This window comes from Lentinus tigrinus (assembly GCF_003813185.1).
Source record: "Lentinus tigrinus ALCF2SS1-7 unplaced genomic scaffold L226scaffold_1, whole genome shotgun sequence".
In the NCBI taxonomy this organism is placed as follows: Eukaryota; Fungi; Basidiomycota; class Agaricomycetes; order Polyporales; family Polyporaceae; genus Lentinus; species Lentinus tigrinus.
This window is the reverse complement of record NW_027137910.1, coordinates 2,335,658-2,360,090: the sequence shown is the minus strand read 5'-3', so window position 1 is coordinate 2,360,090 and position 24,433 is coordinate 2,335,658. Positions and strand designations below refer to the sequence as shown.

Genomic DNA, 24,433 nt, shown 5'->3' with positions numbered 1-24,433 from the left:
CTAGGCGCGCGCATTCGAGAGCGTCTCCGAACCAAGCTTAAGACCCGCTTAAAGGTGTTTTATTAGCTTCCCGCTACAACTTCCCTCACGGTCTCGAATTCATCTCTGCGAGCACGCATCGCTCGTGATGTCCTCCAACGACGACTACGACAAGCTCTCTCCCGAAGAGAGGGAAGCACGCGACAAGGCCGATCGTGCACGCGAAGCGGCCGAACAGGCTGGTGCGGTCCTCCGATCGAGCATTTGAGTACGCACTGTATAGACTGGACGGTTTGTTCCACAGCCCTACCATACAAGTGGACCCAGCAGCTTGGGGATGTTGACGTTACAGTGTCGGTACCTAAGGGCACTCGAGGGCGCGACCTCAATGTTGTAATCCAGAAGAAGAAGCTCAGCGTAGGGCTCAAGGGGAAGGAGCCCATCATGGCTGGAGAGCTCTGCAAGGAAATCAAGGTCGATGACAGCACCTGGACGCTCGGTACGTATATGGCATGATGCTATATATTAAATTATGTGCTCATCCGATCTTTAGAGGACCAGGAGACTGTCCTCGTCCATCTTGAGAAGCTCAACCAGCAGCAGTGGTGGGAGAACGTCTTAACCCACCATCCGAAGATAGACACGACGAAGATTCAACCGGAGAACAGCAAGCTCAGCGACCTAGACGGAGAGACGAGGTATGTGGTTCGTGCTCAGAGTCGCAGGTAGAACTCATCTTCTTCCTCAAGAGCGATGGTGGAGAAGATGATGGTGAGTCTAGCTACGCTGTATAGCCGGAATCACAGTGTTGACGCTCCTTTCAGTTCGACAATCAGCAGAAGGTGCGGTGGCCCCATCCAGGTACAAATAATGTACTCATGTCCCCCAGCAAATGGGCAAGCCCACGTCCGATGAACTCAAGAAGGCGGAAGCCCTCAAGAAGTTCCAAGCGGCGCATCCGGAGTTGGACTTCTCGCAGGCGAAGATCTCATAAACTATGTGGAAGATGAAACAAAATGTTGTATCTACTCACAAACGTTGTATATAACACACACACCCTCTGTATCCTTTGCTCTACGGCGTGCCAAGATACGTCTCACAGTCGGAAGGATCTTCAAGATGCAACCGCTAGTTCCCGATCTCGAACCAATCATGGATTCCAGAATGAACGTAACTCCTCCGCAAGCGAAGGATGGGGCTATGGGCAGGATACAAAGTACGCAAATCTAATACAGCCAGTAGCACATAGCACATCGTCCGTGTCCGTGCGAAACCAAGTACTATCCGACTTGCACCCCGCCAGACCGCACACTGTCGACTGTGAACATCAATAAGGCCAGCGAATGAAGACGTGATGCAGAGCTCGTACCTTAGTTGCCCTTGTTCTCGAAAAGAACGATGTTACCATCCGGAGCCATAGTGGGGACGTCAACGGGCATCGTGTTGATTGCAGGCTGAGCGCGCCTCTGCTTGGCAGCCTTGTTCTCGAAGAGAACGATGTTACCGTCGGGTGCCATAGTGGGGACGTCGACGGGCATAGTGTTGATAGCGGGCGCACGTTTCTGCTTGGCAGCCTTGTTCTCGAACAGGACGATGTTACCGTCGGGTGCCATAGTGGGGACGTCGACGGGCATAGTGTTGATAGCGGGCGCACGTTTCTGCTTGGCAGCCTTGTTCTCGAACAGAACAATGTTGCCGTCGGGTGCCATGGTAGGGACATCGACGGGCATGGTGTTAATTGCAGGCTGAGCACGCTTCTGCTTGGCCTCCGGGTTCTTGAAGAGTACGATCGTACCATCCTGCGACATCGTAGGGACGTCAACCGGCATGGTGTTGACCTCTGGGAGAGGCTCGCGCTTCTGCTTGGCTTCGGGGTTGTTGAAAAGGACAATCTTGCCGTCCTGGGACATCGTCGGCACATCGACCGGCATGGTGTTCACCTCAGGCTCGGGGGAACGTTTCTGCTTAGCTTCGGGGTTCTTGAAAAGGACGATGGTACCGTCCTGAGACATCGTGGGCACGTCAACAGGCATGGTGTTAACCGCAGGAGCAGGAGCCCGCCTGTACGCCTGGATGGTCTCGAACGAGCCGACCTGGCGGCTGTCGAGTTCGCGCTGGAGATACGCCTCAATCAACCGTCCACAGATGTCGATCAAAAGCTGTACTTACACGCAAAGGCATGGGCATAGGGCGGGCAACGGTCTGGCCAACGAAGGCCACCGCGACGGCGACGGTGAGAAGCTGGGAGAACATGTCGACGTGAACGAAGTACGAGTGCTGAAGGAAGGTGCTCTGGCGTGGATTCGGTTCAACCGATGAAATGCGTCGTCCTGCGGCCTAGCGCGAGGTGGAATCTGTTCGGAAACATGGATGCAATGAGAGCGGGGCGGCCTGGGGCATACGGGCGTACTCACGAGAAGGGAACGAGAAAGGGGAATGAAGGAGGAGAGAGAGGAGGGCGTATACTTAAGAGAGCCTGGACACCCCGAACGCTGTGCCTGTCAGCGTCCATCTGGCGTCCTGCCGTATCAATTGATACGCCCCGTCTCCAGGCAACTCTCCGGCCTCTCTCCCGGTCTATTTACGACCTCCCATATACGGCAGCGTGTCACGGTCACACCCTCTCATCGTGCGTCACGCTCCCAGAATTTGCCCATCGCCCGCGCTGATTGGCTGCAGGATACCGTCCTGCTCTCTGCCTCCACCATGTCCGACCCCCGTTTCGCCCGTCTGAAGACAGACCCCCGCTTCAGGCGCATCAAGAAGGACAAGAACAAGGTCGTTGTTGACGAGCGATTCAAGGACATCTTCGACGACAAGCCCAAGAAGAAGGGCAAGAAGGACAGAGGTACGCCGACCAGCCCGCGCGGCGTTCACACTGCCCACACTGTCTCGCTCACGCACGGAAATGATCAGCCCGTGTTGACAAGTATGGCCGCCCCCTCGCGGACGATCACGAGCAAGAAAGCCTGAAGAGGTTCTACCGCCTCGAGGAAGAAGAGGAAGCTCAACTAGAGTTCAAGCCCGGACCAGACTACGCTCGCGGTGAAGTCCTCCTCGAGTCCTCGGACGAGGAAGACGATCGTCCTGCGGGCGCCCAGAGCGATGATGACAGTGACACCGGTGGAATCATCACTCTTGGGCGCGATGTCACCCAACCTATACCTGTGCCTGATGAGACGGCGGAAGTTGACCTTGACGAAGATACATACGCCGACTTGGATGCACAGGCTGCGGCATATGCCAAGGCCAATCCGGAGGCAGATCAAGACTCTCAGGTTCAGCGCACTCGCCGCATCGCCGTCGTCAATCTTGACTGGGATCATGTACGTGCCATCCATCTGTACAAAATCTTCTCGTCCCTCGTCTCCCCAACCGGCGTGCCTGTTGCATCAGACTCGAAGGATAGCGGCACTTCCAAGAGCCGGTCCGTTCCGCAAGTGCGCGGCAAGGTCCTCAGTGTCCGAGTCTACCCCAGCGAGTTCGGGAAGGAGCGGATGGCGAGGGAGGAGAAGGAGGGGCCGCCTCCTGAGGTCTTCAAGAAGCGGGACTTGAATCCAGAGGAGATCAACGAGCGGACGGTCTACGAGGTCGGGGAAGGCGAAGACTACGATGAAGAGGCACTTCGGAAGTATCAGCTCGAGCGACTACGGTATGTTAGCCTCTCCCGAGTCGGGAACACTCCTCATTTAGACCTCTGTAGATACTACTACGCTATCGTCGAATGTGATTCTGTCGAAGCCGCATCGCATCTCTTCAATGAGTTGGACGGAACGGAATTGGAGCGATCAGCGAACGTTTTCGACCTGAGTTTCGTCCCGGATGACATGACCTTCGACGACGACTTCCGGTGCGCGCCCTCGTTGTCCTGCTTCTCACCATTGATTGACCCCGCTGTGCAGAGATGAAGCCACAGATCACCTAAGCGCACCTTACACGCCTCTGGAGTTCGTGACGGACGTGAGTCTTGCTAGTGTTCGCTCTCCTCTCAGCACACATCTCACAACGCCGTACAGGCACTGCGTAACTCGAAGGTCAAACTGACTTGGGACGAAGATGAACCTGAGCGCAGCCAGGTGACTCGCCGTGTTCTCACTCGGAAAGAGATCGAGGAGAACGACTTCCGCGCGTACATTGCCTCGTCTTCCGATTCAGACGAAGGAGACACAGGCCCATCCACGAGCAAGAGCAAGAAGGCTGCCGAACGCGACAAGCTCCGCGCCCTTCTCCTCGGCGGCGGGGACGACGCGATGCCGGAAGGCTGGGGACAGGGCAAGGCTGACGACGACGACGACGACGTCGACATGGAAATCACGTTCACCCCAGGGCTGAGTGCGGCCAAGGACGGGCAGGACGAGACGACGCTCGAGACGTACCAGCGGAAAATGCGCGAGAAGAAGAAAAAGCGTAAGCAGGAACTACGCGAGCGGGCACAGGAGGACAAGTTGGAGAAGCCGACGGAGAAGGGTCTCGACGATGACTTCTTCGACGCGGACAGCGAGGACGACGGCAGTGCTGGCGACACGGAGGAGGAAGTGCCGAAGGGGAAGAAAAGAAAGGGTAAAGGCAGGAAGGATAAAGGCAAGGGCCGTAAGGCGGACGACGATGACGAGGAGAGGTCCGCTCGTGTCGAGTCGACTGCGGAGGAGCTCGCGCTCCTGGCCGCCTCCGACAATCCGAATGGAGAGGTGAAGCACTTCGACATGAAGGCGGTCTTGCGTGCAGAAAAGAAGAAGGGTAAAAACAAGAAGGGCAAGAAGGGCAACCACGGAGTGGATGAAGGCGAGAACGAAGTGCAAGAGGACTTCTCGATCGACGTCAAAGACGATCGGTTCAAGGCCGTCCTGGAGGATCATACCTTTGCCATCGATCCAAGCAACCCTCAGTACGCGCTTCGCTCGTATGATCTTGCTAAGAGCTTCTCTAACGCGTGGCCCACAGCTTCAAGAAGACGAAGAGCATGGCTGCACTGTTGAACGAGCGCTCTCGTCGACAGCAGGAGAAAGCATCGAAGAACCGCGAAACTACCACCACGAAGCGCAGCGACACCGATTCTCAGCAGCCCAACTTGAAGAGTCTCGTCGAGAGTGTCAAGCGCAAGAGCGCAGTTATGGACGAGCCTGGGATTGGAAAGCGACGGAAAATGGCATAGACTTGCCACCATATCCATAAAAGTACACGCATTGTACGTTAATCCCTGGCAATTGGCGGCCATATGATAGAGTGTGGCGCATCGTTGTTAGGTTACGAGATTATGAGAGAAATTGCTCTCGCAGTTTCCATACAAATAGCGTGCCGTTCTGACCAATCCCAACAATCCTCAGCCCTTCGAAACCCATGGCGCACATGGTGATATCGGGCAACTCGGCAGGTCCTTCACGTCGTTGCAACTCCGCAGTGACCTCCCATCCTTCCACGCTCTCGAACAACGCATCTAATGGTGCCGGCGGGGGATACTTCGCTGGGCTATTGCGTGCATTCGGTTGTCTTTCTCCATCACCGTCGCCTGCGTGAGTTGAGGCACCGTCGCCACCAACATCGACGTCCTTTGTTGTAGTAGACTCGTGTGCAGGACTTCCCGGTGCGGGCCCATGGAGGTTGTCGTCGCCAAGGGTCATCTGCGTAGTCAACATTAAGGAAAGGTCGTCGAGCGGGAACCTCGGCGGCGCGCGTGGTTTGAACAGCGAGATATTGAATATCCGGATGGTCTTGCCTATCGGTATCAGGAGCATTGGATCGTGTGTGAGCGAACGATAAATATGTACGTTTCTGACGATTGTGGGCAAATGGTATGCGGCCAAAGTTTTGAAGGATTCTGAACCCTTAGGTTAGACGTTTTAAGGTAATGCGGCATGCGCGTTCGCTCACCGCTGTTACGCCAGTCCTACGACGAGTCAGTTGGGATAGTATAGAAGATAGACTGCTGACATACACTGGCAGTTCCCCTCATCACCTTCTGCGGTATTTTGTCAGGCGGGAAGAAACGATTGAACCCAAGCCATTGCCATACAACGACTGAGATCCCTTCTTCGTCAAGTCGGCCTATTACCAGATCGGCGTACACTAACCTGTTCCATCTTCCCAATACGTATCTTCTGGCTCGTCTGGAGTCCGTCGCATCAACGCTGGTGCGCTGCAGGATGCCAAGATATCGTCTGCTAACCTGTGTAGGGTCATCCTCAATAACAAGCTGTGTCACGGCGCCGCAATGCGCACCAGTTGACTGCCCACACTCGAGCCTTGTGCAATAGATCCGTGCTGAATAAAGGTTTGTCTTCCCTTGCCATTTGGGGATTCTTAGGAGGGTCGAACACAGATGGCGGTATGCGCCAAATCTTGACAGCACGGTCCATCTGAAGCGTACTTTAGTCTTGTGGCGACTGCGATACACGGGCAGACTCACGCCTCCGGTTGCAATCAAAGGCTGGGAAGGGTGGAACGCCTGTAGACATGTTCGTTAGCTTTTCGACTGCTTCTGGCGGCACGAACGGGCTCACACAACATAGTACGGGTCCTTGATGCCCTCCAGAGCGCCCGCCAACCATGACGGCTACGCATTGGCCTATCCCCTCGCCCTCAGACTCGTTCATATGGAGGCCATGGGCAGGGCCAGCCAAACTTGGTGTCGTATTGGGAAGCCAACAAGGGTTGTTCGGACTTTGTACAGGCTGCAGGGAGAGATCGTAGATGCGCGCAGTGAAGTCCCTCGAAGTTGTACAGAAAAGATGGGGTTGACTGGGATGCACGGCTAGAGAAGTGATAGGCTGGAGAGCAATCATGAGAGACTTATGATATTAGATTGGAGATATGAGAGCTTACTCCTCCGTGTCCTCGGAGCCTCCCTACAATGGAGCCACTGGTAACGTCGAAAATCACGATTACACTAGCAACAGTGAGCACGAGCAGAGGTTTGGCAGGATCATTGGACTTGATGGCCCATGCAATGTTCTGAACATCTAAGTCGCACTGCGAGTTGGTGTCTTTAGCATCGTACAAGAACAGCGTGTGAGAGCTTACATCGGGCAGAAGGACATGCAGAGGTTTTGCCGTCCCGAGTTTGGGGAGAATATAGAAGGACCCGTGGCCACCGACAGCAATGGTTCCTATCCATTGCTGAATCATGGTATCCCACTTGGCTCTCAGTTCTGGGTTAGTGGAGGGGTAACCGTACACCCAGAGTGAATTCCACGATTCAACTGTCCACGGGAAACAGGCCATAGAATGGAATGTAGTGCCACTCTATGAATCTTTTTTCAGTACTTTAACATAAAGTTCGAGAGAGAGATGCAACAGACACTGAAGGCCATTCTCGACAATATGAACGGTTCGCTTGCCGGCCTGCGGAACCAAGGCTCGCGTTGACCGTCAGTATTCATGGCTTAAGAGCGTTCGACCGGCGCAATGAGAAGACGATCACAGAAGGCTTCAGATGAACAACACGGATCTCTGTTTGCATATCGTCGACGACGCGAGAGGCGTCGTGGACGTCAGCGAGGACGATGAGGAAAAGCGCACGGGCGATTGGTCGGAGCCTCGCGCGCCGGCGTCCGCCATGGCAAGTGACGCCGGGAGAGAACCGCGTCCAACTCTCACTCATACTCGACATTGCCCCGGTCACCTCCGACCATGGCTGCCTCCGAGCACATCGACACTGCAGCTGGTGCAACACCGGAGACACCATCATACGACCCCAAGCCTTCCCTTCAGTACGCGTCGGCCGTCGGCCTCCAGGCTGCTGGCGTCGGTGCACTGGTCAGCGCCGTCCAAAATGCCCTGGGCACGCATACGAGCGGTGCGGCTGGTTTCCTCACCCGTACAGGCGGCACGATTGGGTTCTTCGGTATGTTTGCTGCTGCGTGCTGGATGCATCTTGCATGTGGCTGAGTTCTGCACTACCCCTTAGCTGCCATGGGCGCGACCTTCGCGTTGACTGAGTCGGTCGTGGCAAACCAACGTCAGGTTGACGATCCCTTGAACGGTGCTGCAGGAGGTTGCGCGGCGGGCTTCTTGGCTGGAATCCGAGGTGCGTACGTTCCTCGTCCACGTAGAATATGCTGGTTGAAGTGCGGGGGTAGCGCGCTCCTTGCCCATTGCGCTCGCCTCTTGCGCTGTCTTGGGAACAGCTGTTGGAACGTTCGACTACAACGGCAGAAGTCTAGCACCCGAAGAGGCGGAATCCTTAGAAGAGAGGAGAAAACGATTTTTCAAGCAGCCCCGGCCATCTCCCTCTACTACATCCACAGAACCCGCAGATTAGATCATGTAAAGTCATCCTGCTGGCTCCTCGTATAGACCCTGCGCGTGCTGCATGTCTGGCCGATCCACCGTACTAATGGAAAGAGGTAAGAGAGATTCGAAGTGACGACGTGCCATACAATATGTACACCGAAAACGAAGACGCATATCGTGAGCAGCTTGCTAGAGACCATGCGACAAAGTGCTATGAGGATGAATTCCGAAACTACGCAGAGTCAATTATTCTGGTTCCGCCTTCGGTCCTTCGCCATTCCAGTCGGACGATTGTAAACCGGCCAACCGAGCGACCTCCGTCGCAATGCTGTCGTTGTGTTTACTCCAATAGTCCTCCCATCCTTGGGCATCAAGTTCCGGGTGCTACGTTCAAATGAATCAGTACTGATTTTCTCCTTCAAAAACCCCAAAGACGACGACGAACCTCCTGAGCCATTACCTGCCATACAGCCGCGTCTTCCAGATTATCCGCGCGCCCGTTCGCGAAGAACTCCGCCATGGTTTTGTGAGGGTTCACAAGGACTGAGTCCGAGGCTCCTAAACGACCAGCAGTGGGTGTAGACACAGCAAGCGGTTGTTGACTCGTAGTAGATGGAGGGCGAGAGGCATGACTGGTCGACGGCTGTCCGTTTGCTTGGGCGGCTACTTTGCGGTGCTGGATCTCCGCTCGTCGTCTCAGCTGCGCAAGCTTCTCCCGGCGGGAGGTAGAAGAGAGGTGGGTCATCCACGAAGCCACACTATGATGAGGCATCTACAATATATCATTTAATTTGGGATGCATGTGTATTCATGCGAGTGGCTCACCTTAGCGTGCAACTTCTCTGCAATGGTGCTGTTGCTCATGGTGTAATCACGGGCCAGCAAGATTGGGATGTACTCGTCGCAATAATCGCAATCTTCCTTTGTGTAGAAGTGCTTGCCCGTGGAATGCGCGACGATGATCGTAGGTGGCGGCGGAGAGGGCGGGCCCCTCGGCACAGATTCTTGATTCTTGCTCATAGCCTTCGCTGGCGCCTTCCCCTTGTCTTTCAGTATCGGTTTCGTCTTGCCGTTGCTCTTGGTCGCATCCTCTTCTTGTACTGTCTTGTGGCTGGCCTTCTTCTTCGTCCCTTTCTCCTTCATCCTCTCCTTCTTGACCTTCTTTTCCTTCTTCTCATCCTGAGCCTTCCTCTTCTCAGCCTTGACTTTCACCTGCTTCACTGAATTTTCCACCTTCCGCTTCTTCTTGACCAGCCCACGCCGTTCGTGCTCGTCCTCATCTTCACTCTCTTCCGCTTCCTCTTCGTCTTCGCCTTCACCCTCACCCTCGGAACCTGACTTCACCGCAGTGACGATGTATCGTTGGCCAGTTTTAGACCGTCGCCCACGCTTTCTTTCCACCCGAAGTCCCTCGTACACGTAATCGTCGACGTCGACGATTTCCTCTTCCTCCAGGCAGTCGAATACCCACTGAGGCTTAAGTGGAAGCTTGCCATAGTATGCAGATTGCCTCAGCCATTCCTCAAAGTTTGTAGTAGCTGGATGACCCAAGATCACAAAGTCAGCCTGATTGATATCTGGCACCAGCTTTCCACCATGTTTCTATGCATATATGTGGCATTAATGGGCTGCCACCGCCAGGATTCAGAAGAGACAGCGCACCTTGATGGGATCGGCAATCTTCGCTCGGTTCCTAATCTCAACTTGGACGAAGAACAGATACGGCTCTCCAGGACGCTTCATGAACAAGCCCAGCCCGCCCGGGGTCTCACAACCGTCTCCCCGACGACGTTTGGAAGAATTTCGCTCATCTTCTCGCGCATGCGGCCTCGACGTGTGGTGTCGCCCCTCGCTCTCGGGAGTTGCGAGTCGTTCATCTTCATCCATGGGAGAGCCGCGATAGGATGCTGTAGAACATCAATTGAGGAATCTCTTAGGAATCAGAGACCACGGACCAGTTACACTGCTGCGCCTCTGCATGTCCGGAGAAGAGGAATTATGGTGACTGCTGCCTGCAACAGGCGATTCGACATCCATAGGTTGAGGAAAGGCATTCATCAGCTGGGATGCGAACGGTTGTGCCTGTTGAACCATGGGGAAACCGCCCTGAGGAAACATTCCGGGCTGAGCTATGAAGGGGATCGCCTGCGGGATGAAGCCAGGGGGGATCACTTGTCCTGCTGAAAGCATGTTCACTGGCATCTGAGGTATCTGCGCCATCCCGATGCCTGGAGGCATACCTTGTTGCTGCGTGATTCCCATCAGTTGGGCGATCATCGTTGCGGGGACCATGATGGGGTAGTTCTGAGGGATTCCTTGCATGGGGACACCACTCGGGATTTGTTGGGGGATTTGTTGTTGCTGCGGGAATTGCGACACGGGCACTGGAGATCCTGCCTGGACAAACTGCAAGAGTTCTGGATGAGGTGCCTGTTGTTGCTGCATGACTGTTTCTTGCTGCGGCTGCGAATCTGACGGAGTCTCTCGAGGGGTGGGCAGGGGACTTCTTTGTAGCATTAATGCATCTGAGAGCATAGTGCAAGAGTACGATCTTACTCACTTGTGAATTGTCGCGTTGCTACCACTCGCTCCCGCATTGGTGTTCACGTTGAAACCTCCCCAGTTCTCGTCCTCAAGATACACCCTACCCCGCCGGATCGACTCGTATGCCCAGTCCACGTCGAGAAATACTTTCTCGTTCCAACCCTCGATGAGCTCCTTCGACGACGCCGTCTCTGGTGCGACCACGATGATATCTGCTTCGGCGACGTCTTCGCAGGTGGATGCGCCCGATGTCTAATCCATAACACATCAATAACGAACAAACGTCGCCAGATTGGAGGCCTACCTTCAGCGTCCGGATGAGTTTCGTGCGGTTGGGAACCTCACTAGGCTCCACGAAGACTCTGAGAGGCTGCTGAGCGGTGTTGACGAAGATCCGCCCCTGCGTCGGTGGGGGATGGTTAGGATCCAGCTGGTTTTCCATGGCTTCGGCTGTCTCTCCGGCTAAGCCCGCGCGAGTCGATGGTCGAGATAGAGGGACGGATGACCGCCGTTGAGATAAGAGCACGAAACGGAGCAAGGTTCAGGTCACGATGTGGCAATTGGAAGAGATCACTGGTGGCCAAAGCGCAACTGCTTCGCGTTGCATTGCACATGCCCCGCATTGTCATATCCACTGCACACATGAGTCAAACTACTTAATGCTATCATCAAGGACCCTCGTCAGCTTCACTATCTGCGAGGGATCAAGTCCCTCGGGGCTGGCCACTAGTTTCCTCACTCTCTTCAAGTTCTCTTTCAGTTTCACCCTCAATCATTCATGGCGCCTAAACCGTCCAACAATGATACTTTTATACGTTACTGACCGACGATCACCAACACGAGCTCCATGCACCATGGACGGCGAGTGGCCACGGGGGAGTATTCATACAATTCATTGCACCAGCATAAGTGCCCGTCATGTGAGCTGCATGTCGCATAGCGTATGGAAGAAATAATGGAACATGACAGTGCAACGAAAACGACCAAACGAAAACGTTCACCGGTAACTGTAGGGCAAGTACCTCAGCGATACGATCACCAATATATGAGAACGCGGAAGGTACGCACGACTTCTGCCTGCGGGCACGAGCACCGTGACCACCGAACTTCTTCGGCTCTGCTCTCCTGGGGTCCGCGATCAAGAGCGTCCTGTCGTACGCAACAAGCTTCTTCTTGAGCTCAAGGGCGCTGGCAGCATCGAAGTACTTGGCATAGTACGCGACGACGGCCTTCGCGATCGCCTGCCGGATAGCGTAGACTTGCGAAGTGTGTCCACCGCCCTTCACGCGGAGACGGATGTCAATCGCGGAGAAAGCATCCTCGCCGGCAACAAGGATGGGCTCGTAGACCTTGAAGCGCAAGATCTCGGGCCTGAGGAGTGAGAGGGGGGTGCCGTTGATGTGGATAAGGCCACGACCCTCCTTAGCGTGCGCAACGGCGGTTGCGGTCTAATCCAGAGAATTAGACACCGTCGACATCTCCGCGAGCAGGATGTGCATGCAAGGTGTACATACCTTCTTTTTGCCGAAGGTCTGGACGGCCTGCGTTGCGGTAGCCATTTTAATGGAGATCGAGGTGGCCGAGTGAATGGCAGAGGCTGAGAGAGAAAGGGAAGTTGAGCTCGAGTTCCTTGGGAATTCGTCGGTGCCAGGAGGGTCATCCAACACCAATCCTTGCCATCCACCCGCGATCCGCCCATTTTCCCACAGCTCTCCCTTCGTACATCCTCTAAGATGTGCGGCAGAACCCTCCTAGAGCATCAGAACGGCATATGAGGACGAACTCACCCCTCCGGAGTTTGATGTTTGCTGAACGGCTTGTGCGTTGACCGACCGCAGGATTTCGCTCTGGCGTCTCGCGCCAGGGCGCGTCACGTACTTCCTTTCATGGTCTGTCACACGGTAACGCGTTCCCCCGCGCGACTAGACGCCCAAGACTTCTCTCGCAACTCCATGTCTGCGACAGCCATGCTGGCTACTATCAGGCGTGCACTGGGGCAGGTTTGTCGCCTCGTTTTGAACCGGCTGTGCAATAACTTACGCGGTATGGCAGACGTCCCGAATAGCTTCTCGTCGGCTTTCAACCGTAGTCGCGTCTGCTCCTCCTGAAAACGCTCTGCTGGCCAGCGAAGTCCTTCCGGCCATTTCTCAAACGTCGGCACCGTTAGTTGGGAGTGATGAGTCTGGTCCGGTTTCATTAGCTTTTGCTGGTATGTCGCCGCGCGACCTCTTGTTGTACTGGGCTAATTGTTACAGGTGCTCGTCCGCTCTACCTCCAACTGTCCTCTCTAATCCGACCTGAGGAAAATGTGGACCCCTCCGACGAGCTTGTGGAGCTCGACCCTCATGTATTCGCTCACCCCATCCGTCGTGACATTCTGCACCTCTGTGTCGTCCATCATCTCGATTGTCAACGACAAGGGAGCGCGAATACGAAGACGCGTGGCGAAGTCCGGGGATCCGGCCACAAGATACGGCCCCAGAAGGGCTCTGGCCGGGCACGTCTTGGAGATGCTCAAAGCCCAATGCTACGTGGCGGAGGTGTAGCGTTTGGTCCGAAGCCTCGAGACTTCGCTACCAAGCTCAACCGCAAGGTCATCCAGATGGGCATGAGGGTTGCACTGAGTGCGAGGTTGAAGGAGCACTCGCTCGGTGTCGTCAAAAGCTTGGAATGGCCTGGCTTCAAGACATCCGAGCTTCAGAGACGTATCGAGGAGCTGGGGTGGAAGAGGACGTTGTTTGTCACCGGGCAGGAGGAAATACCGGACGGCTTAAGGAGGGCCGGCAGCAACTTACTCGGGGTGGACATGGTGACTGCCGAGGAGCTGAACGTATACAGTGCACTCAAATGGCCTCGGCTTGTACTTGACCTCCAGGCCGTGGAGTGGTTTGAGCGTGCGTTGGGCCGGCCGTCCTCGGTACCCCCGCACGAGTACGGGCTGTAACTACTTTATGTTCGCATTCTAATTGACTGAATACCGCCCGAGAGTATTTACGCTATACTAGGCCTGCCTTCCGATTTCCAGACACATCCCTCCGAGTAAGACTTTCACTGGAGGGTGCAATCAGTTACTACCTGTTAGTGCTGTGTTTTGACCTTGCTTACGGACTGGCACTGACCGAAATAGAAGTTAACACGCGTTCACGTGATGGGACGCGTGGGGTGTGTAGACTAAGATTGCGACGCGCTGAGGCCGACCTTGACTCTTGCCTCCACCGCCCTGACCTGCCCGCCGCGTTCGACCCTCGGTCCCCTCTCCCTTTTTCACTTCTTCATTCCACAAAGCATTTACTATGAGCTCGCCTTCTCCGTCCCAAGAGCAAGAAGAGCAGGAGAACCAGGTTTCCGGACCACTCCTAGTCGAGAAGCTTGCGGAGTGCGGCATCACCGCACAGGACATCAAGAAACTCACGGAGGCTGGTCTTCACACTGTAGAGGCGGTTGCATATACTCCGAAGAAGAACTTGATGACCATTAAGGGCATATCAGAGCAGAAAGCCGAGAAGATCCTGGCGGAAGGTGCGTCCCCCATCTACTCGCTATTGCCTTGACTTGTTATATCGACGCTTTGCAATAGCCATGAAGATCATCCCCCTTGGATTCCAGAGCGCCACCGAGGTACATGCCCGCCGTGCAGAACTGGTGCATATAACCACCGGGTCGAAAAACCTTGATGCACTGTTCGGAGGCGGGATCGAGACGGGTGCGATCACAGAGTTCTTTGGCGAATTCCGTACCGGGAAGTCGCAAATCTGCCACACGCTCGCCGTGACTTGCCAGCTTCCTGTCGACATGGGTGGTGGGGAGGGGAAGTGTCTGTATATTGATACAGAGGGGACTTTCCGTCCAGTCCGACTGTTGGCGGTCGCAGAGAGGTTGGGTCTGAGTGGGGAGGAAGTCCTTGACAACGTAGCATACGCCCGCGCATACAACGCCGACCACCAGAACCAACTGCTTACTGCGGCGAGCGCCCTTATGTCAGAGTCTCGGTGAGTTGAATCGTTGACTGTATGCACGAACTTAGCATCGCTGATGGGGACATCTTCTCAGGTTCTGCCTCCTGATTGTGGATTCTGCTACCGCCCTATACCGAACGGACTTCAATGGACGTGGAGAGCTCTCGGCCAGGCAAGCGCACTTAGGCAAGTTCCTGCGCACGTTACAACGTCTCGCAGACGAGGTTTGTCATGCTCGACACGGAATTGATGTCGAACTCACACCGCATACAGTTTGGTATCGCAGTCGTTATCACGAATCAAGTTATGTCCAATCCGGATGGCGCTGCCGGACCTTATGCTGCAAACGAGAAGAAGCCCGTCGGAGGAAACATTCTAGCACATGCCTCGACGACTCGGTATGATCCTTGTATATTCATGACTGCCCTAAACACTCACAGTTCCATCTTACAGTGTGCAGCTCAAGAAGGGCAGGGGAGCAAATCGCCAGGCGAAGATATATGACTCTCCCTGCCTTCCAGAGTCGGAGACAACGTTCGCCATTCTTAATAGTGGCATCGGCGACCCTGAGGAGGAATAGTTGACGATGGATCGGTCGTCTCCTGCGTTATTCAGCTGTATTCTGAAGGATTTCATCTGTCGCCACCTGTGTCTACTACTACCCTACTGTATGCTTAACCCTCGGATTTCGGACTCATTGATCACGAATCACTTTAATACATTATTCGATTTGCTTCCATCCCTACGCAGCTATTACTACAACGAGCTTACATGTGCTATAATCTACAGTGGTTGAACGACGGGAGCCAGTTGAATGGGAAGGGCAGGACCAGTTGAGTGGTCCACCATTGGCGTGCAAGATGGAAGCAGGAGGTTCCTACATGTCTATGCAAAGGGCAATAAGATGCACCGTCCATGACCGGGCTTTTGAGGCGAGAGAGCCGCGTGGGGGACAAGAGATGAATGGTGAATACAGTGGGGAGGATACACGAGATGATGGCCATTAAGCGAGAAGGCGTGTGAGGATATTCGCCTTCGTTTTGCTAATCTGGTGCTTCAGCGAATTGACGTCGGAGGGGCTGACATCCGCGATGTCCGCCATGAGGTACGCGATCTCGCCTTTCGAATCCGTGTACTGCTTCGAGACGTTGTATGGCGAGAGAACCTCGTTGACCTTGCGTAGGACGCCGGGAATGTTGTTGTGCACGTAGCACACACGAACGTGGTTCGGCTCCTCGAGAGTGATCGCGCGAAGGTCGACCTCTGGGAAGTTGACAGCACCCAAAGTCGCGCCATAGTTGAGGTAGCGCGTGAGGGCCAACGAAACCTCCTGTCCAATCATGCGCTGAGCCTCCTCCGTCGAACCGCCGATGTGCGGCGTGAGAATGACGTTGGGAATAGAGCGAAGGGTACTGGCCCAGGAGTTGAGCTGGTCATCAAAAGGCGCGCCGTTAGCCCCTGGCTCTGCGGGATAGACATCGAGGGCTGCACCAGCGAGGTGGCCGGACTTCAGAGCCTCGACGAGCGCGGGGATATCCACGCATTTGCCACGCGCGTTGTTGATGAGGTACGAGCCCTTCTTCATCTCCGCCAGCTGCTCGGTCGAGATCATGTTCATCGTCTCCGGCAGCTCCGGGACATGCAGCGTCACGAAGTCCGACTCGGAAAGAAGGGTAGAGAGCGAATCGACCTGGTGAGCAGAACCAAGGGGCATGATGTTGACGACGTCGTGGAACAATACGCGCATGCCGAACGCCTCGGCGAGGACGGAGAGCTGCGAGCCGATGTGGCCATAGCCGACGATACCGAGCGTCTTGCCGCGCACCTCCCAGCAGCCCTTTGACTGCTTGTTCCAGATCCCCTCACGCATCTCGAATGCGCGCTGGAAGTACTGGCGCGAGAGGGCAACGATCTCGGACAGAACAAGTTCCGCGACCGAACGGGAGTTGGAGAAGGGGGAGTTGAAGACCGGTATACCGGTCTTCGCGGCGGACAGGAGGTCGACCTGGTTCGTTCCGATGCAGAAGCACCCAATAACCAAGAGCTGCCGGCATCATGTCAGAAAATGCGGCAGCCACAAGGACAACGCACTCACTTTGCTGGCAGCCTTCAACACCCTCTCGGTGATCTTGGTCTTACTACGAATACCAATGGCATGGTACGAGCCGATCTTTTGAACGAGCTCATCCTCGGACATGGCCTTGGTCGAATGATCGACATGAAAGCCCTGCTCGCGGAAAGCCCTAACAGCCTCCTGGCTGATGTTTTCGAGGAGAAGGAGCCGAAGGTCCTCGTTGTCTACAGGGTGCAGGACCTTGGGCAAACGGATGGAGGAGAAATGGAGGGAGTCCTTGCGAGGGAGCATGCGGTCATGGATGCTGGAGGTAGTCGGGGACGTTGAGGCAGCGACAGCGTTGAGGTTGGGCATTGTCCTCGGGATGGAGATGGCGGACGACATTGTAACAAGTGTGTTGAATGGCAAGTGGAGAGAGGGCGAAGGGGTGTAACGTCTGACTCTAGCAGTCCGAGTCGAGTCGAGTTATATGCAGAGTGCGCATAATTCGGAATTTGTGTTATGGCGCGGAGATGGTGCGACTTCTTTGAGATAAGATTAGATTAGATGCACTTTTATCTCTGCTTGACTCGACTTGTCTGCTCAATCTCTCCCAAAATGTGTGAATACACCAGTCTTCCCTTTGCACCGTTCTGTATCACCAGCCATGGGTCTCTACCTCCTCGATTACGGCGCGGGTAACGTGCAGAGTCTCGCAAATACCCTCAAGAAAGTCGGCCACGAATTCAAGTGGATATCCTCCCCCGCCGATTTCGAGAAAGCTACGGTGAGGTCCCTTGACTTGCAACGCACGTTCTGCTAGACTCACGTTGTGCTGGCATATCTCACCAGAGCCTCATTTTCCCTGGCGTTGGTGCCTTCGAAACTGCCATCGATGGGCTCATATCACGCGGCCTCTTCGAGCCGCTTCGCCAATACATCGCGTCGGGGAAACCGTATTTCGGCATCTGCATAGGCATGCAAGTCCTCTTCCGATCATCCCTGGAGTCCCCCTCATCCAAGGGCCTGGGGATCATTCCGAGCGACATCGGCCTCTTTAGCAACGCAGACAAGTCTGTGCCGCACATGGGTTGGAACTCCGTCGAGTTCCTCGATCCGGACGAAAGGGCCCACGAAGGGCTCGATCCGCGCTCCTCGTACTACTTCGTCCACTCATTCCGCGCGGCTTACGAGTGGGAGAACGCTGAAGTGGCTCAGTGGGCCCACACCACCACGCAATACGGCCAGGAGGTCTTCTTGGCAACCGTCCGCAAAGGCAACGTCTTCGCCTGCCAATTCCACCCAGAGAAGTCCGGACCGGCTGGTCTCACGGTACTGGATGCGTGGCTGCGACAGCCGGAGGCAGATCGTGCCACCAGTCCCCCAACACCCCGCGTCGCCAGACCTCCCAAGCCCAAGGATGGTTTCACAAAACGTATAATCGCGTGCATGGACGTCCGGTCGAACGATGATGGAGACCTCGTCGTGACGAAGGGTGACCAGTATGACGTGCGCGAGCGCGTGGATTCCTCCGATACGGCCGGCGTCGAGGGCATACAGGCACGCACCGCGGGCGCAGTGCGTAACCTCGGCAAGCCTGTCGCGCTCGCCGAGCGGTACTACGTTGAGGGCGCGGACGAGCTCTGCCTTATGAACATCACCTCATTCCGCCACTCTCCTCTCCTCGACCAGCCCATGCTCGCCGTCGTCCGCGCCGCGGCCGAGACCGTCTACGTCCCGCTCACCATCGGCGGTGGGATCAAAGACACCGTCGACCCTGATGGCACGCCCCACTCCGCCCTCGAGGTCGCCGGGGCATACTTCCGTGCCGGCGCAGACAAGGTCAGCATCGCCACCGAGGCCGTCTTTGCAGTCGAGAAGATGCGCGAGCGGCCGAGCGCAGACGGGGTCGGGGAGGGTGACGGCACGAGCGCAATCGAGACCATCGCTCATGCCTACGGCCGACAGGCCGTCGTCGTCTCGGTCGATCCACGGAGAGTGTACGTTGCGCCTGATTACGACGGCCCATACAAGGACGAGCTCGTTTACGGCAAGCCCGACGGACCAGAGAAGGAGCGGGGCAAGGCTTGGTGGTATCAGTGTACCGTGCGCGGCGGACGGGAGGATCGCCCACTGTCAGTCGTGCAACTCGTACGAGGCGTAGAAAAGTTGGGTGCGGGAGAGATTCTGCTGAACAGCATCGACCGGGACGGCACCGGCCTGGGCTACGACCTTGACCTGGTTGCGCTCGTGAGGCAAAACATCCGGATACCTGTTGTAGCCAGCAGCGGAGCGGGTAAGGCGGAGCACTTCGTCGAGGTCTTCCAAAAGACCAATGTTGAGGCTGCCCTTGCTGCCGGCATCTTCCACCGGCGCGAGGTTGGGATAGACGAGGTTAAGACGACGCTGCTAGCATCTGGTATAAATGTGCGGACGTTGTGAGGAGCGTTTGGTGGTACAACAACTTGTATAGTATACTCGACATCGCCTTATACACAGCTTGCTCTAACTTCGAGCAGATTTCGGCTATCCATTTGACACCGTTCAGCTCGGTATACATACAGGCGGTCATTGGAGATCGAGGTAGGGGGACACAGTAAGGTAAGTAGGGATGGGATCCGAGACGTGAAGCTTCGAAGAGCAATAGAAGCCGGGTGGTATGATGTTATCAACGCCGGTATCAACAAGGAATGTGTGGTCGTTATGTATAGACGAAGGAGAGGGTGCTGGGAACGGAGATGGGAGACGTTTGGGGAAACGGACTGCAGCGAACGAATCACATACATAGGTGTGAATCAATGTTGATAGGAAGGAGAAGGGATCAACTGCAAATAACAGTACGGAGAGTCTCTCTAGGGTACGACCACGTAACGACTAGTCTACATGGCGAGCAAGAAGAGATGGGCTCTGGAAGGGAAATACACCGATCAGGGAGAAGCATACAATCGCGAGATGGGTCACCAAGGGCATGAAGGTCGTGAAAGGCCGGAAACGGTTTACTTGGGCGCACGACCCTTGACCACCGTTCCGACCTTCTTGAGCAAACTCGTCTTCCTCCCCAGCCCTGAGCCACTCGCACCAACCTCGGCGCCATCGAAGTAACCATCGACGTACTCGCCGGAAGGAGACCCGTCTTTCGGCGGAGTGGGAAGAGACTTGTTCTTCTTCAGGGGCACGTGGTCGACGTACACAAATGCATCATCAGAAGGCGTGGTAGGCTGAGCGTAGTTTGCAGCACGTCCAAGACGGCCTAGAAAGGATCCTTGTGAGCGATGCGTCGGCCGGCTGGGAGAATGCGCTTGTGAAGACCAGTCGTGCGGAGCACCAAAAGTCTCACCAGAAGGGCCAGGGGAGGGTTCGCGCCTCCACCCATCTTCATCGTAATTGGCAACTGGGACGTTTGGGGAGTCGCGCATCTTGCGGATGCGCTGCATGATGGACTTGTTGCGGCGAGGGGTGTTCCCACTGGGAGTCTCAGGGCCACTGGGAGGGGAAGGGGGACCGTTGTCGAGGTCACCCTCAGGAACGAAGATGGGCTGCGGTGGAGGAATGTTGCGCTTGGTTGGGCGGCGCGCGGGAGATGGATGGTTCTCCTCGAGGTATTCGCGATAGACGTCACGAGCGTCGCGCCCATCCTTGGTCCGCCTCGTAGAGGCGTTGCCATGGGTCCTAGCGTATTCTCCAGAGGGTTGTGAGGTGGCCCCACCACCAGCAGAGAAGTCCTCAAATGGCTCTGGCTCATGTATACCCCAAGCCTCAGCTATGGCGTCGTACTTCTTCTTTGGGGCTTCATAGGGGATGAAGAGGTCAGGCGATCGGGGTTGAATCTGCTGGGCGTTGGCCAAAGCCCTCTCGTCGGCCTCTTGACCAGCGCTCCAGGCCATCATGGGCGCCTTGGTGCGGTGACGGTTGCGGGAGGGAGCACAGGCATCGAATGGCCCGTCATGGTGGAACACTGGAGGAATATGGGAGATGTCTTAGGGGGAAGTACGACGAACCACAAACCAACACGTACTGGGACCAACACCGGAGAAGTCGAGTCTATCAATGACATCAGCATGGGAGGAGCCCTTCTTCTTGGTCCGACTGGAGGATTTGCCCTTCTCCATGTTGTCCTGGGATTGAGAGCGTTTGGAAATGGGAGGGGCAGGACGAGCGAGGGTAGGACTGTGTGGGGAGAGAGATGTGGGAAGAGGAGAGAAGGAAGAGAGGAAAAGAGGCCGAGAAGCGAGCAAAGCGTTGATATCAGCACAATCGGCAACGACACAGCAACGTTGGAAACGGAGGCTCACGCAGGAAGCTCGGTTTGACTCCGACCAACCCTAGTACGCGTCGGCTGATCAGTGCTGCCGCGTACGGTGACGGTGTCTCGAACGGCGTCCATGATGTTGTTGGCGTAGGGACGGGAGTGGGGCTTGGGATACTGCTTGGGCGGGGGAGGAGGGGGTCGAGGAGAAGAGCGTGGGGCGTTCCTGGTGAGGGTTGGGACACCGTAAGCAGAGTAGGAGACGTTGGATGGGTCGGAGAACGGATCAACGGTGGCCGATCTCTGCCGTGGATGATGCTTTGAGACCTGCATGGATGCGCTCGGGCCTTGCGCGCGTTGGGCGGCAGGAACGACTTAGCGGGGGATAGAAACTGGGGACGGGGTCAGGAGGTGCGCGATCTGAGCAGATAGATCTCCCACGCCAAGGAAACGGACGGGTATGGATACAGACGTTCGAGGCACTGATACGGATACAACAGACGCAGCGGACGCGAGGAGGCTGGCAGCGGGATGCGAGACAGCGAAGAGGAAAGCAGGAAGATGGCGGCGGGAGGAGAGAGCAGCAGAGGTCAGGAATAACTGCGGCCGGAAGGGACAGGGAAAGGGCAGGGCAGCCCAGACTTGTCCGAGCCTATTACAGCTTATTATTCAACTGGTCATTCCGCGTCACCTCCCCACGCGACTCTCCATCCCCCGCTCCGCCCCCAGACGCCCGTCCCGCCCTCGCCCCGCGCCGCCGCACACGCTGCTGCCCGCCACGCCCCCTGCTCGCCCCTGCAGACCGCCCGCGAGAGATGCAGCTACGGATGATGCAGTCCAAGCAGGCAGGCGCAGATATCCCAACCATATCACCCTCGCACAGGACCCAGCCCTCCGACGCCCATCCGAATCAGCCCCAAATCTGCCGTGCTGCCTCGACCACCAACGCCAGCTTCTGCCGCTCCTCCTGTAATAGCCAACCAGTGTCAGCCCCAGTCCAGCGATCTCACACCATAACACCTGCCTCTTCCGTGATAGGGTTCCCCTCAAACACCGACGCAAACCCACACTGAGGGCTGATCCCAAGTCTGTGGCCTCCGTCAGATCCAACTCCCCCGTGCCACAAGCACGGTGCCTACTGGTTAAGTGCTTCTGCGTACGTCCGCTTCGGCTCCCCGTGCGCGATGATTTCAGCGGCACGCTGCACTCGCTCCTTGATCGTCTCCAAGTCCTCCAGCTGCCCCAATCAGGCGCCTTCAGCTCCTGCGCCCCAAAATGCATGTGCGTACTCACCGCGCCACTCTTGGTCGTAACAAGGCCCAGAACGGCATGCTTGCCCAATGGCAAGTACCGCAGAGGCTCTAGTCCTCCCGCGCGTTCCGTATCGTACTCCAACTGCCGAATAGGGTGCGTTAGATCCTATCCCGGCACTCACCGGACGAATCCCAATAAGCCATTCACTCACGTAGAACGCGTCAACGTTCAGCGTCTTGAACAGTTTCTCAGCCACACGCTCGTACCCTCCTTCTGAGAAATGCAGTCCCTGACGTGGTCCCGGTCATGAGTGATTCACGTAATCTTTGAACGTCTGTCACCAACCTTCATGTTGCCGCGACAGGTGTGCACCGAAAAAACGAGGTCGGCTGCCCAGTCCGCAGTGATTGCATTGTACACGCCGATGAGTGTGTCCACCAATCTGTCGTAGTCCTCACCCGTTGACTCCATGCCCGTGATCATATCATTAGAGCACAGGAACGCGAACCCTGGGTCGTCAAACTGAATGCGGCGACAGCCAAGGTCGTACAAGTCCTGGATCTCCTCCCTATAGGCTTTCACAACGTCCCCGAAGTACTCCGCTAGGTCTCTCATTAGCTTGACATCGCATGACACAAAGTCGCCTGAATTCCTTACCGTCGTTCTCGTAAACGGCATGGTCGTAGGTATGCTCCGAGCCATGTTGCAGATACTTCCACGTTGGTGGACACATAGTAATCTTCAGGTTCGGCACGTCCTGTAGGTACAAGCTTCCGTCAATACAGTAACTATCTGCTTGCGTATGACGTACCTCTGATGTGACGTGCTCTTTCAGCGACACAAACTCATGCGCGTAGACAGGCTTCGTGCGCCGAAGCTTACCCTGCATGCCACCGTAAGCTAGACTCGAACCACAATGGAACTGTGTTTCCCCTGACCGTGCACTTCGACGACGTAAACCCCTTGATGCCCATCGCACTGAACATAATCACGAACGGCAAGTATGGCTTATGTGTTGTTTCAGCGTCATGTAGCCATGTTCGTGTTAGTGGATACATGCCCTGAATTCCGTGAAGGGACCTGATCATTGCGTCAGCCATACTGTCACCGGTGAGGACAATACTACTTACAATCCGGTATGGCGGTCATGCCCTCTAGACTTTCAAAGATGCCGTGATTGTACACGGCCCTACCCACAGTACGCTTCTGGTCAGATCACCTGCAAACGCAGTCGGCAGCAATGTGATCGCTCACCTGCGCACCTCGCCGTCATTGATGACGGTCAAGCCCAGGTCCTTCTGCAACTGGACCATCTTCGGGACAACTTGGTCCTCGAGGGACTTCAACTCGGCCAGTGAACATTCGCCCGTATGATAGGCAGTGCGCTTCTCCACAAGATCCTTGGGACGAAGCAGGGATCCCACGTGGTCGACATGGGGGATGTATTTCGTAGTAGGGACGGATGCAGCCATGATTGATGTAGGGATTCCGAAACTGGTCAATGGGAGGACACTGTAGAAACAGACTGAATGAAACTCGGAAGGATTTGACCAACTCGCCGTCGGCCGCACACGCGACGAGGCTATTATACTGTTACAAGCCCCACCTCCGTGCGAGTCTGGTATCGATCCCTGCACCGAACAGTTGCTGATGGCCACCACTGATCGGCTAGCCCGCGAGAGGCTGCTCCGCGAAGATTTTTTCGCGACCTGCAACCGCGGAGGTCGGCTTGTCCGTTGACGTCCCGAAGGCCAGGTGTCGCGCCAGAAGGCTACCTGAGCGACATCTAACCCCCGCTCTTTTCGCATCCTCGCATGGGAAGAGTGTGTCGTACTGGTCGTGAACACCCTCTTGACTCCCGCGGAGGGGAACATGTCGTAATTTGACAGTTTGAGAGCGATCCTGCGCCGCACAACGCTAGCCCGCATGACGACGGCGATTTCATGGTGTTCGACATTGTCAACTCCATGGCATACAGCAACCTCCGCTGGTCGGACGCCTCGGAAACCGGTTGACCGCGTCTGTCCCATGGGATGCTGGGAAGCAGGGATGATATCTCGGAGTCGCCACGACCGACTCGGATGGAATCAGACTCCGACACTGCTCTTTACCCTCATGACCAGACCGCGACTGCGTCTAGTGCAAAGGAAGTCGTATTTTAGTCATGCATCA

General features: G+C 55.9%; 12 protein-coding genes across 12 annotated transcripts; 5 read left to right on the top strand and 7 right to left on the bottom strand.

Moving 5' to 3' along the window:
• Nucleotides 1–53: 53 nt before the first annotated feature.
• L226DRAFT_528628 (nuclear movement protein nudC) lies at nt 54–1,064 on the top strand. Its single transcript, XM_067679419.1, has 6 exons — nt 54–221; nt 284–478; nt 533–677; nt 729–750; nt 804–821; nt 869–1,064. Exons 1-6 carry the CDS (start codon nt 128–130, stop codon nt 971–973), a joined length of 579 nt encoding a protein of 192 aa, XP_067543041.1. The 5' UTR covers nt 54–127; the 3' UTR covers nt 974–1,064.
• A 285-nt stretch (nt 1,065–1,349) lies between these two features.
• L226DRAFT_565038 (uncharacterized protein) lies at nt 1,350–2,232 on the bottom strand (the record flags this gene model as incomplete). Its single annotated transcript, XM_067683733.1, has 2 exons — nt 1,350–2,093; nt 2,149–2,232. 2 exons carry the CDS (start codon nt 2,230–2,232, stop codon nt 1,350–1,352), a joined length of 828 nt encoding a protein of 275 aa, XP_067543040.1.
• A 433-nt stretch (nt 2,233–2,665) lies between these two features.
• Nucleotides 2,666–5,235, top strand: L226DRAFT_556272 (uncharacterized protein). The gene is made up of 6 exons (XM_067683119.1): nt 2,666–2,827; nt 2,896–3,631; nt 3,683–3,829; nt 3,882–3,939; nt 3,996–4,864; nt 4,921–5,235. Exons 1-6 carry the CDS (start codon nt 2,686–2,688, stop codon nt 5,129–5,131), a joined length of 2,163 nt encoding a protein of 720 aa, XP_067543039.1. The 5' UTR covers nt 2,666–2,685; the 3' UTR covers nt 5,132–5,235.
• Nucleotides 5,126–7,459, bottom strand: L226DRAFT_528625 (WD40 repeat-like protein). Its single transcript, XM_067679418.1, has 10 exons — nt 7,275–7,459; nt 6,997–7,218; nt 6,799–6,945; nt 6,477–6,743; nt 6,383–6,421; nt 6,196–6,332; nt 6,048–6,142; nt 5,912–5,994; nt 5,848–5,863; nt 5,126–5,794 (listed from the first exon to the last, which is right to left on the bottom strand). Exons 1-10 carry the CDS (start codon nt 7,284–7,286, stop codon nt 5,232–5,234), a joined length of 1,581 nt encoding a protein of 526 aa, XP_067543038.1. The 5' UTR covers nt 7,287–7,459; the 3' UTR covers nt 5,126–5,231.
• Nucleotides 7,460–7,569: 110 nt separating this feature from the next.
• On the top strand, nt 7,570–8,304 carry L226DRAFT_607584 (uncharacterized protein). Its single transcript, XM_067685827.1, has 3 exons — nt 7,570–7,819; nt 7,883–8,002; nt 8,055–8,304. Exons 1-3 carry the CDS (start codon nt 7,606–7,608, stop codon nt 8,234–8,236), a joined length of 516 nt encoding a protein of 171 aa, XP_067543037.1. The 5' UTR covers nt 7,570–7,605; the 3' UTR covers nt 8,237–8,304.
• A 58-nt stretch (nt 8,305–8,362) lies between these two features.
• Nucleotides 8,363–11,328, bottom strand: L226DRAFT_27057 (uncharacterized protein). The gene is made up of 7 exons (XM_067673472.1): nt 11,057–11,328; nt 10,769–11,004; nt 10,164–10,714; nt 9,871–10,115; nt 9,034–9,810; nt 8,654–8,980; nt 8,363–8,592 (listed from the first exon to the last, which is right to left on the bottom strand). Exons 1-7 carry the CDS (start codon nt 11,192–11,194, stop codon nt 8,455–8,457), a joined length of 2,412 nt encoding a protein of 803 aa, XP_067543036.1. The 5' UTR covers nt 11,195–11,328; the 3' UTR covers nt 8,363–8,454.
• A 187-nt stretch (nt 11,329–11,515) lies between these two features.
• Nucleotides 11,516–12,571, bottom strand: L226DRAFT_475842 (40S ribosomal protein uS9). Its single transcript, XM_067676687.1, has 3 exons — nt 12,267–12,571; nt 11,821–12,200; nt 11,516–11,759 (listed from the first exon to the last, which is right to left on the bottom strand). Exons 1-3 carry the CDS (start codon nt 12,309–12,311, stop codon nt 11,750–11,752), a joined length of 435 nt encoding a protein of 144 aa, XP_067543035.1. The 5' UTR covers nt 12,312–12,571; the 3' UTR covers nt 11,516–11,749.
• A 110-nt stretch (nt 12,572–12,681) lies between these two features.
• On the top strand, nt 12,682–13,769 carry L226DRAFT_607582 (mitochondrial 54S ribosomal protein uL4m). The gene is made up of 3 exons (XM_067685826.1): nt 12,682–12,752; nt 12,805–12,961; nt 13,008–13,769. Exons 1-3 carry the CDS (start codon nt 12,705–12,707, stop codon nt 13,694–13,696), a joined length of 894 nt encoding a protein of 297 aa, XP_067543034.1. The 5' UTR covers nt 12,682–12,704; the 3' UTR covers nt 13,697–13,769.
• A 1,942-nt stretch (nt 13,770–15,711) lies between these two features.
• Nucleotides 15,712–17,136, bottom strand: L226DRAFT_451700 (uncharacterized protein; the record flags this gene model as incomplete). Its single annotated transcript, XM_067675030.1, has 2 exons — nt 15,712–16,752; nt 16,804–17,136. 2 exons carry the CDS (start codon nt 17,134–17,136, stop codon nt 15,712–15,714), a joined length of 1,374 nt encoding a protein of 457 aa, XP_067543033.1.
• A 292-nt stretch (nt 17,137–17,428) lies between these two features.
• Nucleotides 17,429–19,203, top strand: L226DRAFT_607580 (imidazole glycerol phosphate synthase HisHF; the record flags this gene model as incomplete). The annotated part of the gene is made up of 2 exons (XM_067685825.1): nt 17,429–17,548; nt 17,614–19,203. The coding sequence occupies 2 exons, from the start codon at nt 17,429–17,431 to the stop codon at nt 19,201–19,203; spliced, it is 1,710 nt and encodes a 569-aa protein (XP_067543032.1).
• Nucleotides 19,204–19,962: 759 nt separating this feature from the next.
• L226DRAFT_556267 (Pal1-domain-containing protein) lies at nt 19,963–21,642 on the bottom strand (the record flags this gene model as incomplete). The annotated part of the gene is made up of 4 exons (XM_067683118.1): nt 21,054–21,642; nt 20,777–20,928; nt 20,099–20,716; nt 19,963–19,979 (listed from the first exon to the last, which is right to left on the bottom strand). The coding sequence occupies exons 1-4, from the start codon at nt 21,338–21,340 to the stop codon at nt 19,963–19,965; spliced, it is 1,074 nt and encodes a 357-aa protein (XP_067543031.1). The 5' UTR covers nt 21,341–21,642.
• L226DRAFT_528619 (UROD/MetE-like protein) lies at nt 21,480–24,028 on the bottom strand. The gene is made up of 12 exons (XM_067679417.1): nt 23,516–24,028; nt 23,392–23,450; nt 23,322–23,341; nt 23,200–23,268; nt 23,073–23,144; nt 22,919–23,018; nt 22,607–22,863; nt 22,473–22,550; nt 22,301–22,402; nt 22,147–22,244; nt 22,032–22,095; nt 21,480–21,974 (listed from the first exon to the last, which is right to left on the bottom strand). The coding sequence occupies exons 1-12, from the start codon at nt 23,731–23,733 to the stop codon at nt 21,918–21,920; spliced, it is 1,194 nt and encodes a 397-aa protein (XP_067543030.1). The 5' UTR covers nt 23,734–24,028; the 3' UTR covers nt 21,480–21,917.
• Nucleotides 24,029–24,433: the final 405 nt, after the last annotated feature.